A 20,713-nucleotide genomic window follows, 5' to 3' on the forward strand; every position below is an offset into this window, starting at 1 on the left:
CTGTTCTGATAACAAGCTCTCAAAGGTCTTCGACAACGCAGGAAGGATGCTTATGGGACGAAAATCACTTAGGCGGCAGGCGGACTTATTTTTAGCTACAGGAAGGACAGATGTGATCTTCCAGACATCAGGAATGCACGAGGTTGTGATGCAGTGGTTGATAATGTGGGTCAGGGCTGGCAGTATCTGTGGAAGAACAATTTTTATAAATTTTACAGGAATACCATCCTCACCAATAGCACTTGAGCGTACCTTATAAATGCATCTAACCACATCATGCTCCGACACAGCACAAAATTCAAATTTCTGGGAAAAACTCACAGGACAATGTATCGGGTGGGTGATTGGGACATTGGAAGAGGTAGCATAATTAACGAATACTGCATTCAGATCTTCAGGGTCGAGCGAGCAATCAGGATTGTCTTTAACATGTTAACATTATTAGGAAGTTCACAATTTAACATTTTTCGAAAGTATGCCTGCTTCTCATGTTTTATAGTAGCAGTAGCTACATTCCGTATATTCGTATATGAAAGCCAGTTTATATCAGTGCGATTCCGTTTCCATACTGCATAGGCTTTGTTACGTTTACATATTATGTCACGAGCAGTTTTGTTGAACCATGGGCACGATCGAGATTTTCGCTGAACTGTGCGCATCGGTACATGAGCATTATAAAAATATAACAATATATTAGCCGTGTTTTTTAACACGCGCGTATACGTTTCGTTTGCGCGTGTTAAAAAACGCCTATCTTCGCTTGGATAATCCTTAGGAGACCCATCTAGCGGCTGTGGTAAAACAACTAGCTACAGCAACAGGGTGTACCGAAAAGCGGAGACGCAACGCTCTGATGGCCATAGGGTATAACATATAGCTGAATCAGTTGCGATGAATTGTGGACACACATATAATACATAGAATTAGTGTACAGGGTGAAACAAAGACACATATTTCAGTTACATCTGAGTATAATGCGTATTGAAATTTAGTAGGACAAAATTTATGCGCAGCAATTTCAGAGGTGTATTTATAGTTTGTCTCTTAGCAGTCCATATAAAGTTGAAGCGTAAACGGATATACGCGTGTTAAAAAACACGGCTAATAAATAACTGTTAGCTTTGGTGGTACCACCTTGGAGATTTTTTTTCAACTTCACCTCAACTCGATATCCAATGTAGGATATCAACTGGAGAAATGTGTTGAATATTCAGTTGAGAACTGTTCTCAAAATCTCCCAAAGGTTGGATGATAATTGGAAATATTAATGACGTTGGAGATCAACTCGGAAACTTTTAATTTTACAAAATTTCTCAAAGGCTGGATAGTGACTGGAGAATGAAGTTGCATATCAACTCGAGAACTAAGTATTTGGTTTAAAAATAATTAGATAATGATGTTGGATATCACTTCCGGAACTAGATATATATTTCGCTGGAGAATTTTTTTCCATGTTTGTTGGGTAAACAAAATTCAGCTGTTGGCGTATCTACAAATTATCTAGATAATAAAAAAAACAATGTTGCCGCATAAAAAGGATACCCCAAATGCGGCATTAAACTGTGACTGAAAAACTGCTCACTAGTTTAACTGGAGTTTAAGCAAACTTCGTTTAAGCTTAGCTTAACCAACTACTTTAAATCCGGGCCTAAAATCATTGTGGATAAAACAAGTGTAATATCTTATCCGTCAACTGCCTAACAGGATGTTCAAGATGGCTACTTTTTAGCGTTTTGGCAGCGTTTTGACAGGATGTTCCATATGGCGGGTGATAGAAAGAGATACAAATATATTATCCGTCAACTGCCTAACAGGATGTTCAATATGGCTACTTTTTAGCTTTTTTACAGCGTTTTGACAGGATGTTCAATATGGCGGGTGATAGAAAGAGATGCAGAATTATACCACGATAGTGAATTAAAAATCAGGTGATCGGTTCTATTTGTAATTTCGACGTACATATATGCAGAAGTTATCACACGTGTCTTATCCACAATGCTAGAAATATCGAGTCGACCATTTACAAATTTTTTTTTTTTAATGAGGTTAATTTCCAATCCTGTCTTATTTTACCCGAAATGGAAGTAAATGAGCGATTTATATATTAATGTAGATTAAAGTAAAATCACCTTCTTACCTCAACTGGCAGAAACTTGGAATCTAATTCTTTGTACTTTATAATGGCCTGAATTTCTAAGCCGCCATGACATAAACCTACACCATCAACATCACGTGATTGCAACAAAAGTTCAACACGTTTATGAAGACGTAATTCTGAAAAGCCTGAAATTGGAAAATGTGACTTTCAAAGCCTTTATGATAATACATTCGTATACGAAAATTCGCGTTCTCACCTTCAGATTGTAGGGTACACAGCGAAGGTTCGACAAGTTGCATCGTAATGATGCCAAAAAGAGGTATACCGTTTTGCGCTTTCATAGCAGGTGCACGTATATGAGGAAGAAAGTGTAGAGTGTCTGAAATCTAAAAGTAGAACAATATATTTGTAATTTTAAAACACCTTCGAAATCATTTTCATTGTGAGTAGCTCAATCTTGATATTAGTATAAATTTCAAAGTTTGAGATTTTTTGGTTGTTCAAATGTTTTCCTTTGTGGCTCAATCACGCCTGGGCGGATTTGTATGACATTAAACACTCAGATAGCCAATAATTTGGATATGGCTTTTGAATGCAGAAGGGTCCTGCGCTCCTGGAAACATTTACTATTATATAATTTCCTTGATCGTTATAGCTCTTGGAAATGCAATATCTCTTCGACCCTTAAACTAGTTTTTTTTTTTAAATCGGACCGGAACCAATGATATTTGATAAGTTGGTAATATAGATTGAGGTTAAAGCATTTTTGGAAATCTGCAGCTTCCAACTGAATCACCGTATCACTTTCGGATCGTTCCGCAACTAACTCCTGATAATTTCGTGATCAATTTAGGTGCATTTGGGATGGGATCGAGATCTCAAAATCCCCAATATTACTTTTGTTTGTTCTAAAACTATATTTCATGTTTGAACAAGAGTATTTCTTAGTAGAACACCTTTTTGCGTAGGTGGCCTCGGCCGCACTTCAAAAAAAGAACCCTAAGCCGATTCAACACCAGCTACGGCATCCACAGCATTTCTGTGTGGTACACCGTTCTGCAGGGGCACTCTGTTATTGTGGAAATAGACTGACTCCTACCTTGGGGATTGCTATTTTGGAGTTTTTATAGTTGGTGATATTTAGTTTCGGGATTTTGCATTAGGGATCGCATTTTTGAGGATTTTGAGCAATTCCCGTCCTTTTTAAAAATAATACTTATCATTTTGGGATTGTTTTAGAATTATCTCGGATGGTTTCGAAACTGTGCTCTGGATAATTTCGTAACTATTTCAAAATAATATGCATGTTGGGGCTACCTGCGGACCTTCTGTTGTTGTGTTAACAGGTGCGACCACTCACAAATTGTCCCCAAACTCCTATAGCGGAGCTCAAATAAATCTAGCAATTTCAACGGTGGTAGACTTAGGGATGGTGCTGTTAGAGGCTTAGGTTTCACATTATAATTGAAAGGATGGTTGGTGTCATATAGGGACACAAGAGCGTAGTTGGTCTAAGGGTGACTCGTGTCTCCCTTGGTAGTGCTTACTTCTCTGCAAAGGTTGGATAGTATATACTGATAACGGGGCTCACCGGCGCGAACTATCGAAGGTGGTTTAGGCGGGTCTAGATCAAGCAGTCGTTGGCTGAGTCTTTTAAGTTTTGTTTTTTTCATAAATTTAAAATTTGGGAACACTCCCTCGCTAAATTCCCTTCTCACTTTCTGTCTTCCTCTCCTCATATTTCCCGTTCATTTTTATTCATTATCTGAGGATTCTCACAAAGCATTCAACATTCGGGTAGAAAATTTGCACACAAATAAAAGGTAGACTTAGTTATGTATAAAGACCGTTTTGAGAATTTACAGTTAACGCTAACTGGCATTTTATCTGACAGATCAACAAACGATTACTGTAAAATAAGCTGCCCATTAGCGTTAAATGATGATGGTAAGCGGTTCATTTAAAAGTTTCATTGCAAAGCACAATATACATATGTATTGTGGCGAATGTTGACATGACTAGGCTGTTAGTAAATAATCACGCAACAACAAAAATATATAGCAGCTACTCTTATATACATGTCCACATTAAAGCTAGCAACACTTATGTAGAAGGCGACGAAGATATATCTCTCACACACACATGTAGTAATCAGCCGAAATAGTTACTCACACATACACACGCATATGGCTATAAACTACAAAATACACGTATATAGCTAGTAACCAAGCATGAGCTACAAGAGTTCTAGAAGGTGAAAAGTCTAGACCTTTGGATAAATACGCGGCCAAGACAACAGAGAGTATAAAAGCACGCTAGTAGTTGCGAAGTGCAGTATAATTGTACTACACCCAAAGTAATCTAAATAAAGCCCAGTTTGCAATACAGAATATTGGAGTGATTTATTCAACAGTTTAGCCATTCGAAGGTTATCAGAAGGTTGCAAATAAGCGGAATTTCCCAAAATTCGTTAGAATATGTATATATGCTCATTGTAAACAGATGTAATATAAAATTTTAGTTTTACGGGAGGCAAAGATGATAGGGACTTCGAAACAAATTTTTGTAATGAAGTTGTATAAAAAAATAAAACTGCGTTTGCACAACGAGTTGAAATTTTGAATTATATCTGTTTACAATAAAGCAAGCGATAAATGTATGGATACAATTTCATATATTAGATACGTAACAGTACCTTAGGGTCAGCTGGCATCTTAAATTTCTGACAGTATTCAAATCTCTTCAGCAAAATGTTTAGGAACGAGAGAACTTCAACGTTGGAACCGTAGTCGGAAAGCTCCTGAGCAAAGCGTAATGCCTCAATAAACTCGTTATTGCGTTTTTCTAAAAAAAATCGGGAAATTTGCGAATTAAATAAGTGGAGTTGAGAAAAGAAACACCATTATACATACCCAAATCCAACTGCTGGTCGACGATCATCTCTAATTTGGTCTCTCGCGCTCGATGCACCTGCTGTAATAATGTTTTACGATGTACTTCAACCGCTTCGGAATATTGACGTATAAATGTCTCAATTTGAGTTTGAATATTGTCGCATTTCGAATTTATTTCTTTTGTAATTCCGCTCATACGCTCGATCGCACGCTCGGCATAGTTGCAGAGTGGACGCGTATGATCCATAGCGTCTTGTAGTAAATTAGAATAATTGCTGAAAGCTTTTGTAATCGATTCATGCCTATGACCTTTATGCAGTAGAACAAGACAATCGGCACAGGCGATCTAACGTAGAGAAAACACTTTGTTCAAGTAAATTGGTAAGCGGCTCCGAGGGGAGGACTCTTTTCATGCCAACTTGCGTCTCTAAAGGCGGCATGTCGATAGAAAGCGACTAGCATAGAGTAAGAGTACTCGAAAATCGATCTCAACTTCTTTACTCGCCATGCTTTCTTCTACAACCGCTAAAGACACGAACAGCCGTGATATAACTAACCTGCAAACAATTATTACAGAACGATTTCATCTCAAAGCCCAGATGCATGCCACACTTCAACGTAAATTTTGTGTTATCATCAAATACAGTTTGTTGTTTTTTGCGTGCACGACGCAGTTCCAAAATATTTCGAATATGATGATCGGCTGTATTACGTTGACGTTCATGTGACTCTTTGCAGAGCGTGCAGAGATTCAACGTACAGCTGATGCAGTGATATGTCGCCTATAATAAATATACTTAAGTTTAGAGGAAACACATTTCAAATTCAATAAAACATATATCCTCTCACATTTATTTCTTCGAAGCATAAGCTGCACCAAACTTTTGTTAGCACGTCATCACCTATTTCCAATTTGATTGCTTCGACTTTGCGTACAAGCAAAAAATTCTGCGGTAACTGTCGTATTCCCCCCACAGGTATAGGCGTAGCATATTTACATACCTTACAGCAAATGTAACGCATACGTTCTTCGGGCGCTGCGTTCATACGCATGGAAGAAGAACTCTCCGAGCTCTTGCCATCAGATTTGGACTGAGAGGAAGAAAGTTTAAAGTTTTGTATACAATTTCATGACAACAGATTCCGATCGCCCTCCCTTTATAGTGGCCTATATCGTCAGCCGAGTGAGAGATCATCTTATCTCGGCTGCCGATTGAAAAACTCCCTATCTCAGTAAACGATTTAAAATGAGTTCTCCTTTAGAGTCTACACACGGTGCGTCTGACTCGCGAGTCAGCAACTCGACTCGACGTCAAAATCCAACTCATTTTGATTTTCACGTGTCAACCAGAGTAATGTCTGTGTGACTAATACTAAAATATTTGCACTAATACATCGAAACTGACTCTTGACTCTGATTCACTGTGTGTAGACCCTATCAGAATTTGTTTCTAGGTGCATAATTCTGAGGTAGGGAGATGGCAGGCTGTCAGTAGTCAACTCAAAGCAAGGTCGACAACCAGCCTGAGGGCCATCGTTAATCGTGTTAGTGTTTAATTTTACCTACCCTCACTTTGAATAAAATCCGTTCAATCGACTTTTTACGCCTGAAGCTGAAGGATGAATGCCGCTGTCGTGAGGGTGAAGAAGAACTGCTGCGCGCCGACATATCAGGAGAAGACGATAGTATACTATAACTCGATTTGCGGGAAGCTTGAAAATAGAAAGATCAATGAGAGCATAAAGTGAGCGAAAATAAATAAGTAAAACATACATGGACCAGTTAGTTGGAGTTCGACTCTCAGGCGAAAGGGCTTTAAAGAGATTTACACGGTAAAATTGAACCGTTTTGCTCGACAATACGCTATTGCATATTTTCTAATTTTTCTCGTGTCACCAATTGCTATCTCTCGAACTATTCGATTGCGTCTACTTCTTTTTTTTTCAAAGCTTATGCAAATTTTTTCATGCATATTTCTATAAATTTTCTGTGCTTTAGGGTTTTGAGTTGAGATAGACAAAAGAGGGCGATTCGAAATCTCTACGGTTTCCAATCAACCATAAAAGTTCAGTACTCGTTGAGTAATAAAACTAATCGCAGTTTTTGACATTTTTATTCATCCTGGGAATGACAAACGACTGATGATCGTACACTCGCTACCTAGTCTCTTAAAGCTTCTCAAGTGTTTACAGATACGCCTCTTGCTCAGTCCCAATTGGGAAAGGACTTCTTTCGTACCGCTTTGATGCCACTGCCTAGAATTTCCTACCGGACACGATGTTATCGTTGCGAATCCTAAACTGCTTGGCTATGCAAGAACATGCTTATCTAAGTGCGGGCACCATCTGTAGACAGTAATGCCTTGCAATATCTCGTACGGATGTGTACTCGTGGACCAGACTTGGCGGCCTGTGGGAGACGGGAGCACCGCTGGCCACTTGTAGTTTCCTTGTTTACAGTGTCTTGAGTCAACTAAGTAAACGCTGAGCAGAATAGCGAGAGCCTGTTGATCAGAAGTGTGTGTCAGACGGTCTGCCAAACCAATCAATTTTGTGTCGGTATATTCACGTTTTAGCGTTGCAGAACGAACAGCGAGTCTTCTAACTTAACCACATGGAATATCAACCATACCTTGGGCACTGGTATCGTGGGTATCTCCGCTCTTTCCCCAACCTCAAACCGTGCGATTGTGTGCCTTTGCAGGTTTAATTTTTTTATGTTACATATGTACTTTTTCTTATCATTAACTTCAACCGTTATCTCTGTATCTCGCCTTCCTCACTTGTAGCGTGCTAGATATGTTGCTTTATCGCTAGTGGCAGCTTTATGTCTTACAGCTTTCGACCTACATGTCTTTTCGCTGTTTCTAGCCTGTATCTCAGTCCTGGAAATTGGTGCTATCTGCCGTATGAAAGCACGTTCATCGCATCTAGCCTATCGCTGCCTCACACGTCTGCCCGAAGTCTTGTTTCGGAACTGCCTTAGACCTTCTTCTACGGTGTAAGCGCTCACTTCCCTTACATATACGAGCCGGACCCATGCGCATCTTGCGCAACCAATATAAAAGTTTCGTATAGAATATCAACAAAAATCAGCTGTTTTATCAATCAATTAAAACTTAAAAATTGCGCTGCCATCTAGCGTATGGTAGTAGCTGCCGATAATGCAGTGAAAGTATTCACAATAGTGCCATAGTACAAATAGAATTGTTTGTGTGCTCACAATCGTTTATTTTTAACAAATTATTTTAATAAAATATAGCTAAAGAAAAGTAATACGACCAAAATTGCCCAAAGCTCGCTAATAGCCCGAATTTCCATCTTTACAACCAAAACTTTATTTACAGATTTTAATTCCAAATAAGAGCGAAAAAGGCACCCGTACATAAAAACAGCAATTAGAAATAATATGTATGATGATTGGGTCGACAACGGATGTCAAACTCTGAACAAGTCTTTATATTGTCTGGTACTGTGAGATGGGTATGCTACTCCTCTACTTCGTACTCTTCTCCACTCTTCTCCTGTATTTGGAGTTGCCGGGCGCCCCCGCGTGGAGCTCACTTAAGTTCTAGCACCTTCCCTCCCCAAGTCTAACTCATCGCATGTAGTACTTTTATCTTCCCTGGCTTGCGCCTTCATTCTCCCTTTATCATCCTACTTTTATCTTCGTTATAATTTGCTGAGATATTTATTTTAGTCGTAAGACGTTAGTCTGCCCGACAAAGCGGGATCAGTGGGTACAGATCTCGTCCGGCACAATTTTCCTGCAACTCACTGGCATGCGGTTATTTTTATACAAAAAATAAAAATAACAAGTAAAGGTGTCTAAGTTCGGGTGTAAACGAACATTATATACTCAGCGTGAACTTCAATTGTACATTTCATTTCAGATAAATTACTTTTCTACATAATACGTGGCACCGCCCATTTAAAAAAAAAACTGTCTCCCCATTTGCTCTTACAATAAAACTTAATAAGTGAAATATCATTGATTCAAAACTATTTTTTTTAAGTTATAGCTTATAATTCTAGTCTACGACTCTTTTAAACTGGTTTTATATCTAAATTGCCGTGGTATTCAACCGATGCCGTCCATTTTTACTAGAAATATTTTCTGCTATAAGGAAAATATGTGTACCCAATTTTATTATGATCCGTTAATTTTTCTTCGAGTTATGGCTCACAAAACATAGAAAATTGCCCAGTCATAAAAGGGGCGGTACCACGCCCATTTTTTTAAATTTGAAGTTTTTCCTATTTAATGTTATAAATCCACTTGGGAAATGAAATACCATTGATATAAAGCTCTTTTTTGCAAAGATATGGCTTATTTTATTCGTCCACGACCCTTTTAAAAATCCTTTATATAAAAGTGGGCGTGGTCCTTAACAGATTTCGTAAATTTTTTTGAAAGCATTCCTTATAGTAAAGGCAACCTCTCTGTCGAATTTTGTTACGATACGTTTAACGATTTTTTATTTATGGTTAATAATATATGTAAAATTGATTTTATCACAAGTGGGCGGTGCCACGCCCATTTAAAATTTTTTTTTTTCAAATTTTTATCAAGAGTCTCAATATCAGTCCACGCGTCAAATTTCAACATTCTAGGTGTATAATTTAGTAAATAATCAGGTTTTTTGTGTTTTCCAAAAGGTTATATATATAAAAAGTGGGCGTGGTTATCACCAGATTTCGCTCATTATACCAATCTATTCTGGGTCCATATAAGCTCGTGTACCAAATTTGGTGAAGATATCTCAATATTTACTAAAGTTATCGTGTTAACGGACAGACGGATGGACGGACGTATGGACGGACGGGTGGACAGACGGACGGACATGGTCCAATCAATTTTTTTTTTCGATACTGATGATTTTGATATATGGAAGTCTATATCTATCTCGATTCCTTTATAGCTGTACAACCAACCGTTATCCAATCAAAGTTAATGTACTCTGTGTGCAAAGCACGCTGAGTATAAAAAAGTAGATACTTGCTCCTTCTTAATTTCCCCTACATGTTTCAGACCGACTTCGCACTGCCTGGATTCGGCTCCTGTGATTGGAATGATTTCGTTTTGGTCCGTTCTCGAATCGAAGCATTGGTTTCGGTTTCGCTTTTAAAAATGGAATCGGTTAATTTCTTGTTTTTATCCCGTCTCGGATAGAATACTTTCAGGCGATAACGCTCTCAATTATGTCCATTAAAATTTCTCACACTTAAAGCGCGCATGTGCACTGCATGTAAACAATTCCAACCGGTCGTGAACCGCAATTCTTCGTATACAGAAACAGAATAAAAATACAAACAGGAAGCACATGGCATACACTAATACACATAAAGCAACAAACACCAACACAGGTAAAAATAGATGTAATGGGGTTGTGCTAAGAAAGGAAACGATAAGATAAGACGAAAACATAAATAGAAAAAAAGAGGAAGCCGACATAATTAGGGTTAAATGTGGAAAGAGAAGAAGAAGCTTGCTACCATAAAACGCCGTACATTAAAAATAAAACGCTCGAGTGATTTGCACCAGCTTTTGCAGGCAAATACATACAAACACACATTCAAGTGCACATAGCGTTGCACTAAATTTGACAAGTAAGGAAGGCTGAGTTCGGGTGTAACCGAACATTACATACTCAGCTGAGAGCTTTGGAGCAAAATAAGAGAAAATCACCATGTAGGAAAATGAACCTAGGGTAATCTTGGAATGTGTTTGTATGACATGGGAATCAAATGGAAGGTATTAAAGAGTATTTTAAAAGGGAGTGGGTCATAGTTCTATAGGTGGACGCCTTTTCGAGAAATCGCCATAAAGGTGGACCAGGGGTGACTTAAGAATGTGTTTGTACGATATGGGTATCAAATTAAAAGTATTAATGAGGGTTTTAAAAGGGAGTGGTGATAGTTGTATAGGTGGTCGCCTTTTCGAGATATCGCCATAAAGGTGGACCAGGGGTGACTTAAGAATGTGTTTGTACGATATGGGTATCAAATTAAAAGTATTAATGAGGGTTTTAAAAGGGGGTAGCCCTTAGTTGTATATGTGAAGGCGTTTTCGAGATATCGACCAAAATGTGGAACAGGGTGACCCAGAACATCATCTGTCGGGTACTGCTAATTTATTTATATATGTAATACCACGAACTATGGTACGTGTCACACCCATTTTACAAAGTTTTTTCTAAAGTAATATTTTGCGTCAAAAAACCAACCCAATCATCATGTTTCATTCCTTTTTTCGTATAGTATAGGTATAGAATTATGGCATTTTTTCCATTTTTCGAATTTTCGATATCGAAAAAGTGGTCGTGATCATAGTCGGATTTTACCCATTTTTAATACTAAGACAAAGTGAGTTCAGATAAGTACGTAACTAAGTTTAGTAAAGATATATCGATTTTTGCTCAAGTTATCGTGTTAACGCCCGAGCGAAAGGACAGACGGTCGACTGTGTATAAAAACTGGGTGTGGCTTCAACCGATTTCGCCTATTTTCACAGAAAACAGTTAACGTCATAAAAGCTATGCCCTTACCAAATTTAACAAGGATTGGTAAATTTTTGTTCGACTTATGGCATTAAAAGTAGTCTAGACAAATTAAATTAAACAGGGCGGAGCCACGCCCATTTTGAAATTTTCTTTTATTTTTGTATTTTGTTGAACCATATCATTACTGGAGTTGAATGTTGACATAATTTACTTACATATATACTGTAAAGATATTAAATTTTTTGTTAAAATTTGACTTTAAAAAATTTTTTTTAAGGGTGACGTGTTCTTCATCCGATTTTGCTAATTTTTATTCAGCACACATATAGTAATAGAAGTAACGTTCCTGCCTAATTTCATCACCTTTTAAAAGTGGGCGGTGCCATGCCCATTGTCCAAAATTGTGCTAATTTTCTAGTCTGCGTCATAAGGTCAACCCACCTACCAAGTTTCATCGCTTTATCCGTCCTTGGTAATGAATTAACGCAGTTTTTCCAAATTTTCGATATCGAAAAAGTGGGCATGGCTATAGTCCGATTTCGTTCATTTTAAATAGCGATGTGAGATGAGTGCCCAGGAACGTACATACCAAATTTCATCAAGATACCTCAAAATTTACTCAAGTTATCGTGTTTACGGACGGACGGACGGACAGGGCTAAATGAATTTCTTTTTTCACCCAGATCATTTTGATATATAGAAGTCTATATCTATCTGGATTAGTTTATGCCGTTACGGGGTACCGTTATGCGAACAAAATTAATATACTTTGTGAGCTCTGCTCAGCTGAGTATAAAAATCTTCAGCGCCACCACAAGGACGAAGGACAAAACACAAAATCGACACGCAGTCTTTGCCAACCGGTCATACGTAGCGTATGCGGAACGCTTTTTTACCAAATAGTAAACGCTTATAAAATGCTGCAACAATTAAGTGGGCAGCTTAAAAAATGCTTCTCAAGAAATATGTGAAAAATCGTAGAAAATTAAAAATTCTCTTTTTGCTTATGGTCATTGTGCTGATTGTGCTAACTGTGGTAATTCTGAATATTTCACCAAATGTGAGCTCCACTGAACGTGTACTCGACGGGCGTTTTATTGCACGTATTTATGGAAATGGTGTTGCTGGTGGTGCTGGTCGCTTGGAACAACCACCACTAAAGTCACCGCGCCAGAATGGTGTTATTATGCCAGAGAAATACGATGAGCACAAAGTGAAAGCGCGAATAGCACAGGAGCGAGTCCAGCAGCTAAGGCAGGAACAGAGGCAGCAGCAGCAACGTAACAACGTTGAACCGGGCGAAGAGCACACTGCACTGGATACAGTTACAACGGCCGTACATATCTTTTATTGTGCGCCTGTCGCTTGGTACAAAACTAAAAAATCACAAAATCTTCAGCAACGAATTGTGCCGCAACTTCAATTGCGTGGTGCAGCCAAAGAGCTATTGAATGATGTTTCAGATACCGTCTATCAAACGTCGTTACAAGCGACCACAACAACAACTGTGAAACCGGTGCGTATACTTAATACAGCATTTTATCCGGCGTTGGGTCTTTACAGGCCCACCACAAATCTGCTGCAGAAACATTTCGATAATATTCGCAATTGCGGTATTGGTGTACTTATACTCAGCTGTTGTAGCGTTAAAGCAGATGATGTCGAACTTACACAACAGCTGTTGTCGTTGGCTCCTAGTTATAATTTGAGTATCACATTTGAGATTAGCGTGGCGGGTAATCAGAGTGCAGAATATTTACAACAGCAATTGGAGGCACTGCGTCGCTACTCTACGGCGGATGGATTTTATCGCGTGTATTCGTTGTCGCGCAAACAATTGGTTCCGCTGGTTTATGTGAGTAATGCTTATAAGCTCAGTGAAACGCCAGCTGGCTGTGCGCTATGCCAAACACATCCTAAGAGTTTGCGACACATTTTCGATGCCTACTATATTGGGCACATTAGGTAAATTGATTTTATTGTGAAATATGCATTTACGATTTAGTTGCAGTATATTATTCACAGTAAAAAAAGATTGATAGTAGAGTCAATAAGGTAGCGTGATGTCGGTGACCAAAAACTGCCAACTAACCCTACCCAGGGTGTTAAGCGGTTGATTTGCAGCCAAGCGATGTATTTAGCCTTATTTGAAAAGATGGTATTGCTACGGGGGCGGTGACCATATTTCATTATAATCTACTTAGACCGACTTGCCGGGCAGGTCGTACGACCAAGATGATTAAATCTAAAACTTTTAGATACGATACGATTGAGGAGAGAAGAAAAATAGTGTAGCAAGCAGGGACAGCAGTGCGCCAGCCAAGCAGGCTACGGAGACCACATCATTTTCATTTGTATTTTAGAAAGCGTCCACTAGATTTTAGAAGAAGACAGAGATGGGAAAGCTTTTCCACAATACCAACCAGCATTGAGAATTTTCTAAAGGTTGACCGTGAAAGCGTGGGTGTTTCATGGTCGAAGACAGTTGTCCTGCAAGAACTTTGCTGCGAATAACTCTCGATTGAGGAGAAAGAAACACCGGCCGGAAAGAAGAAGCTTGCAATTTTTCAGTGCCAGTTAAAGTTGACTAGAATTTAACTCTGCCACAACTCGGCCGCTTAAGCTGAGATGAGCAGCAAAATTTGATGTTTTCGTACAAAGTGACAAACTAGGGGCTCGCAATAGCGAAGATATTTGAACTTTGAAAGCTGCAAACCAGAAAGATGACGGTAGTAGTGTTAGTGTGCCAAGAGATGAAGTGTTTGAGCAATCTGAGCAGAGGTTTACTGAAAGATGTAGATTTGTAGCGAGGCGGCTTGGTGTCATGATCAAAATAATGCTGGACGAAACAAATACACCGTTATAACGGGAACGATGGTTGTTATTACTTTCTTTTGCAGACTCAAAAATCACGTTGATATCATGAAACGACTTTGCTTTGAGGGCTTCTACAATAAATTACCGAGCAATGGTGCCACATTTGCGAGCACATGGAAAAATTGGTCATATTTAAAATCATTCGCCTTAACATATAAGATGCTATTTGTCCCAACAGTGGGGCCAGGCTTTGCAGAGCGTAATAAATTCCCAAGGCATGGTGATATACAACGGCATCGAAGTAATGGAAGGGTAAGTTTGGAAAAATTACACAGTACAACAAATTAACAACCTTCCATTGCAACAGAATGACTAGGGTATTTTGCAAAAAAGAGATTTCGTCCATATTATTTTCCCTGAAGATACTTATAGTTCGTTTTTTTGCACTTAAAGGTTTAGAAAGAGTTACAACTTTGGTATCCTAGAAAATATCAATACACAATACTTTTACATAGGACTTAGGCGGTTATTCTTTATGGCCATATGATACTAAAAATTGCATACTTTTCTGCGCACTTGATATTGTTTTAGATATTTTTAGCAATGGAGTTTTAAAGGTATAAGAGTTAGACTGTTATTCCTGGTGATCATATGGTACTAAATGTTGCATACTTTTCCGTGTGGTTGTTACTATTTTAGATATTTTTGGCGATGCAGTTTTAGGCCCGGTGTTTTAGTACAAGTTGAACTCAGTTTGTCAGCTAAACTACGCTTAAACTTATTCTGTAGTTTTTCAGTCTACTTTAACTGAAGTTTAAGCTGACGGGACGGGACCTACTTGTTTTATTCCGACTCCGAAAGGCATCTGCAAGGCAGGTGAGTTTTCAGTGGTAGCTTTTCATGGCAGAAATACACTTGGAGTGCTTGCCAAACACTGCCGAGGGGCGATCTCGCTTAGAAAAATTGTGTACTAATTGAAAAACCTGCGTAGGTAGAGCACGCTACCATCACACCACGGTGGCCGCCTATATAATTTATTTTTGATAAATTACGCTTCATTACTGCTATCAACCTCGTGTTTATTTCTCACAATAAACAGCTGTTGGTTTTGGTGGTACCACCTTGGGGATTTTTTTCAACTCCATCTCAACTCGATATGCAATGTAGGATATCAACTGGAGAAATGTGTTGAATATTCATTTGAGAACTGTTCTCAAAATCTCTCGTAATTAGGATAATAATTGGAAAATTTAATGGTGTTGGAGATCAACTCGGAAACTTTTAATTTTACAAAATTTCTCAAAGGTTGGATAGTGATTGGAGAATGAAGTTGGATATCAACTCGCGAAGTATCTGGTTTAAAAATAATTAAATAATGATGTTGGATATCACTTCCGGAACTAGATGTTTTGCTGGATAGTTGTTTTCCATGTTTGTTGGGTAAACAAAATCCAGCTGTTGCCGTATCTCCAAATTATCTAGATAATGAAAAAACCAATGATGCCGCACAAAAATGCATACCCCAAGGGCGACCTTAAACTGAGACTGAAAAACTGCTCAGTAGTTTAACTGGAGTTTAGATTTGTTTAGAGTTTAAGCAAGCTTAGTTTAAGCTTAGCTTAACCAACTACTGAAAAGCCGGGCCTTAATATTGGCGAAGGTTGGAATTTGGGGGTAGATTAACCTATAAATACAAATTAAAAACAAGTAAGGAAGGCTAAGTTCGGGTGTAACCGAACATAACATACTCAGCTGAGAGCTTCGGAGACAAAATAAGGGAAAATAACCTTGCAGGAAATTGAACCTAGGGTAACCCTGGAATGTATTTGTATGACATGAGTATGAAATGGAAGATATTAAAGAGTATTTTAAAAGGGAGTCATAGTTCTATAGGTGGACGCTTTTTCGAGAAATCGCCATAAAGGTGGACCAGGGGTGACCCAGAACATCATCTGTCGGGTATCTCTAACTTATTTATACATGTAATACCACGAACAGTATTCCTGCCATGACTCCAAGGGCTTTTGATTTCGCCCTGTGGAGCTTTTTCATTTTCTTCTACTTAATATGGTATGTGTCACACCCATTTTACAAAGTTTTTCCTAAAGTTATATTTTGCGAAAAAAAACTAATGCAATCATCATGTTTTATCCCTTTTTTCGTATTTGGTATAGAATTATGGTTTTTTTCATTTTTCGAAATTTTCGATATCGAAAAAGTGGGCGTGGTCATAGTTGAATTTCGCCTATTTTTAATACCAAGATAAAGTGAGTTCAAATAAGTACGTGAACTAAGCTCAGTAAAGATATATCGATTTTTGGTCAAGTTGTCGTGTTAACGGCCGAGCGGAAGGACAGACGGTCGACTGTGTATAAAAACTAGGCGTGGCTTCAACCGGTTTCGCCCATTTTCACAGAAAACAGTTATCGTCGTAGAAGCTAAGCCCTTGCCATATTTCACAAGGATTGGTAAATTTTTATTCGACTTATGGCATTAAAAGTATTCTAGAAAAATTAAATGAAAAGGGGCGGAGCCACGCCCATTTTGAAATTTTCTTTTATTTTTTTTTTTTATTTTGTTGCACCATATCATTACTGGAGTTGAATGCTGACAAAATTTACTTTTATACTGTAAAGATATTCAATTGTTTGTTAAAATTTGACTTAAAGTGTTCGTCATCCGATTTTGCTAATTTTTATTTAAAACACATATAGTAATAGGAGTAATGATCCCGCCAAATTTCATCATGATATCTTAAACGACTGCCAAATTTCAGCTTGCAAAACTTGTAAATTACCTTCTATTAAAAGTGGCGCCATACACATTGTCCAAAATTTTACTAATTTTCTATTCTGCGTCATAAGGTCAACCCACCTGCCAAGCTTCATCGCTTTATCCGTCTTTGGTAATGAATTATCACACTTTTTCGGTTTTTCGAAATTTTCGATATCGAGAAACTGGGCGTGGTTATAGTCCGATATCGTTCATTGTAAATAGCGATCTGAGATGAGTGTCTAGGAACTTACATACCAAATTTCATTAAGATACCCTCAAAATTTACTCAAGTTATCGTGTTCACGGACAGCTCTGTGAGCTCTGCTCAGCTGAGTATAATAAAGTAGGCATGCTGGATTATAAGTTTGTTCAGTACGATGGCACTTTTCGGAATAATACCGTGGTTACTTTATTGCTAATCTGTTGTTGTACAGTGTTATCAATACCGCTTAAATCCAAAACGCATACCGTCTCTTACATCTCTACTTGTAGTATTACGGCGTCGCTTGGCGTACGGCCATTCTAAATCACGTTGGCTTTATAAACATAGCCAGCTACAATAACTGGCCGGATGGTAGTCAAATTGAAGAAGTTATACCAAAAGCTGGATTTCTGGATTATAATCCGGGCAGTAAAACAAAATATATAGACTTAACAACACATTGGGTTGGAAATTTCTTAAAGACGCGTCATGAGGCGACCGCTGTTGCTGTTCCCGGTCAGACGAATTGTTATGAATTCTTAAATAATACAATTTGTTAATTACAAAACGCACACATACATAGGTATTTATACATTAAAATTGTCTTATAAAAAAAACTCAAAGGATATAAAAACAAAACAATACGTAAGTAAAGTGGTATATTAATTAAGCTTGTAACTAAATATTAAAAAAAAAAAAAAAAAAAAACATTAGCAAAATTTATATCGCAGGCTAAATGCCTGAAAACGCTACGAGAAATCAATAATGGAACATTGGTGGGGTTACTTTATTATAAAAATTATTTAAGAACATACATACATATATTTATTTATCTAACAAAAGTAGAATAGCTCTATTAAAGTCATTTTAAAGAGGTCAACGCCATAAAACATTTTGCTGTGCATGAAACAACTTTATTATATTTGTAACTAAGTATAATCTACATAGGTATATATTTATGGCCACAGATTGCTAATTGTAATTATATTAAAATTGTATACCATTGCACTAATCAATTACTTAGGTTTAAAGCAAATTAATTGAAATTTAAATTTTTTCAAATTCTGGGAAGTAGTTCCCAAAATGATGAATTAAGGCAAAATTTGAACCTACAATCTTAGGAAGTTTCAAGTCTTCCTTTCTTAGTGCTCCTGACATAGGATTGTTCGAAGTTGCAACTGGTCGTAAAAATAATTGTCGCTGTTCGAGGAAGATATAATATGGTGTTTGAAATGCGGCTAAAAGTTTATCAGCCCAATTCTAAATATTCCCTCGGAATTTTGTTCTCGCGGATTTTTTTATTCCCGCGGAAAAATTCCTCCAATTCTTTTCTCCTAGGGAGAACAATAATTGGGGAATAGGAATTTCGAATTTTCGAAGTCAACTGTTTTGTCCATTGAAATTTCGTTGCGCATAAGAAATGCATTTGTTTAAAAAATTAAAATTTTAATTATTGTTGCAAATTTGTTTGAAATTAAGAAATAAAACATAAACAATGCACAGCATTGCATTTCATGTGTTATTCACTGAAATGAGTAATAAATTGGTGCCACTGCAACATCAACAGAGGAGCATAAGAAGAAGACGGCGGGATAACACAAATCCGCCGGAGTTGCCTGCTTCCATTCAGCAAAGCAATTTTCTGGCGGCCAAGTAGAGTTTAATTCGTCTTCCATCAGTTGCCAAAATCTATTTGAGCCTTCTTAAAAAATCCTTGCGCCATTCCTGGACGGCTGCATCAAATATACCAAGAGCTCTTCCGTTGTTTATGATATACTTTTCGACTTAAAACAAATAATATTGCGGTAGAATGTAAATTTTTTAGCACAAATTTGTACAAAGTGTTCTTTCTTCAGTGTTCTTTCTTAAAAGAACCAATTTTCTTTAATTATTTTGATGCTTTCCCTTTAATTTAACAAGTGAAAAAACTCCAATGAAATGGCACTCACTCACATTTATAATACCTACTTTTCTCCCATAACCGGTTTCCGCTTTTTCGAACATTGTTCAGAATAGGAGGAAAGGGAGAAGTGAAAAAACTTACAAGGAATTTTTATTTAGAATACGAGGAATGGAAGAAGGGAAAAAACTCACACGGAATTTTTGTATATGTAATTTGCCCCAGTTTCTGTTAGGATCTTTTCATTAAGTTACTAAAGTTTTCAGTGTCTATGTGCAGTTTTTTTCAGTTTGGCAGTTTACTTCTTGTTCATATATGAATATCCAAAAAAAACAAAGAGTTTTACTTAAGATTTTAAAAGTTTGACATAAATTTATATGCAGAAAAATGTAAATATTAATTTTAAAGGTATAAGAAGAATATGCTAAGCACATAAGTGTGATATCTTATCCGTCAACTGCCTGACAGGATGTTCAAGATGGCTACTTTTTAGCGTTTTGATAGCATGTTCAATATGGCGGCGCATAGGAACGGCTATCTTCAGCGGGTGATAGAAGAGATATAGAATGAGACCACGATAGTTAAATAAAAATCAGGTGATCGGTTCTATTTGTAATTTTGACGTCTATGCAGAAGTTATCACACTTGTCTTATCCACAATGATGCTTATTGCATCTTTGTTGCTATTCACCATTTAGGTACATGCTTATTCTATATGCTTTTTAATCCTAATTGTGTGGAATAATGTTACTAAGCTCTTGGAGCGCGCCTATATGTATTCCACTCAATTAGGATTAAATAGCAAATACAATAGCTGTGTTTTTACATCCATATACATATACGCTTAAACTTTATATGGACCGCTAAACGTTAAACTTTATCTACACTTCTGAAATTGCTGCACAGAAAATTGGTACTCCTAAATTTCAATACGCATCATACTCATATACAACTGAAATGTGGGTCTATGTTTTATCTCTACAAATGGTGTGTGTCCACCATTCAACTCAACCGATTCAGCTATAGGTTTTACACTTTGTGTCTCGGCACAACATATTCTGTAGCGAGTTATTTAACTACTGTCGCTATATGGGTCTCCTAAACATTATCTAAGTGAGGATAAGTGTTTTTTTTTTACCCGTAAACGTGGACGTATATACGTGTAAAAAAACACGGCTAATAAGCACATAAATGGTGACTAAAAGAATAGCAACAAAAAGGCAACACCTAGAGACCAATTGCAAAGAAAGCAACGGGGCATTCTTATGGCTGAGTGGATAAAGGTATCTGCCTTTACACCAGTATAAAGTATGAATGTTGGAGATTTCGAGTTCAATACTCGGCTGGCTAAAAGCTAGCTGAAGAAGTGAGATTCAGAAACATGTCCTAGTAAACATCGCCGTTTGTAAACTTTGTAATTTTTCTCTTATATCCATAACAAAAGCAATTGTATAAAGCAATATGAGCATGTCTCGCTAAATAACAAATAATTTTTTTCTTTTCCTATAGGGTCACTCAGCAGTA

At 37.5% G+C, this 20,713-nt stretch overlaps 2 protein-coding genes across 3 annotated transcripts in view; one reads left to right on the forward strand and one right to left on the reverse strand.

Annotated features, from left to right (window-relative positions):
- Positions 1 to 20,713, reverse strand: part of LOC137241281 (uncharacterized) — a 30,812-nt gene that overhangs the window by 3,421 nt on the left and 6,678 nt on the right. Inside the window, exons 3-9 of the mRNA XM_067768732.1 lie at positions 6,560 to 6,705; positions 5,842 to 6,084; positions 5,550 to 5,774; positions 5,011 to 5,338; positions 4,794 to 4,942; positions 2,355 to 2,484; positions 2,138 to 2,283 (exon numbers count right to left, since the gene is read on the reverse strand). Of these exons, the coding sequence (XP_067624833.1) occupies positions 2,138 to 2,283; positions 2,355 to 2,484; positions 4,794 to 4,942; positions 5,011 to 5,338; positions 5,550 to 5,774; positions 5,842 to 6,084; positions 6,560 to 6,705 (1,367 nt within the window). The remainder of the gene's footprint in view (positions 1 to 2,137; positions 2,284 to 2,354; positions 2,485 to 4,793; positions 4,943 to 5,010; positions 5,339 to 5,549; positions 5,775 to 5,841; positions 6,085 to 6,559; positions 6,706 to 20,713) is intronic.
- LOC137241282 (glycoprotein endo-alpha-1,2-mannosidase-like protein) lies at positions 12,365 to 17,906 on the forward strand. Of its 2 annotated transcripts, none has more exons than XM_067768733.1 (3): positions 12,365 to 13,460; positions 14,396 to 14,624; positions 17,580 to 17,906. In XM_067768733.1, exons 1-3 carry the CDS (start codon positions 12,445 to 12,447, stop codon positions 17,847 to 17,849), a joined length of 1,515 nt encoding a protein of 504 aa, XP_067624834.1. In that variant the 5' UTR covers positions 12,365 to 12,444; the 3' UTR covers positions 17,850 to 17,906. The 2 variants fall into 2 exon arrangements, with proteins under 2 accessions (XP_067624834.1, XP_067624835.1); XM_067768734.1 differs by having other exon boundaries at positions 17,638 to 17,906.

The sequence above is a fragment of the Eurosta solidaginis genome, chromosome 2 (genome assembly GCF_040869045.1).
Source record: "Eurosta solidaginis isolate ZX-2024a chromosome 2, ASM4086904v1, whole genome shotgun sequence".
Classification (NCBI taxonomy): domain Eukaryota; kingdom Metazoa; phylum Arthropoda; class Insecta; order Diptera; family Tephritidae; genus Eurosta; species Eurosta solidaginis.

Excerpts from the sequence above, each read along its gene's own strand:
- LOC137241282 (XM_067768733.1), top strand. The coding sequence starts at position 12,445 with ATGCTTCTCAAGAAATATGTGAAAAATCGTAGAAAATTAAAAATTCTC. Across the intron at positions 13,461-14,395 it reads TACTATATTGGGCACATTAG|ACTCAAAAATCACGTTGATA; the intron begins GTAAATTGATTT and ends TTTCTTTTGCAG. Across the intron at positions 14,625-17,579 it reads GGCATCGAAGTAATGGAAGG|TATTACGGCGTCGCTTGGCG; the intron begins GTAAGTTTGGAA and ends CTCTACTTGTAG.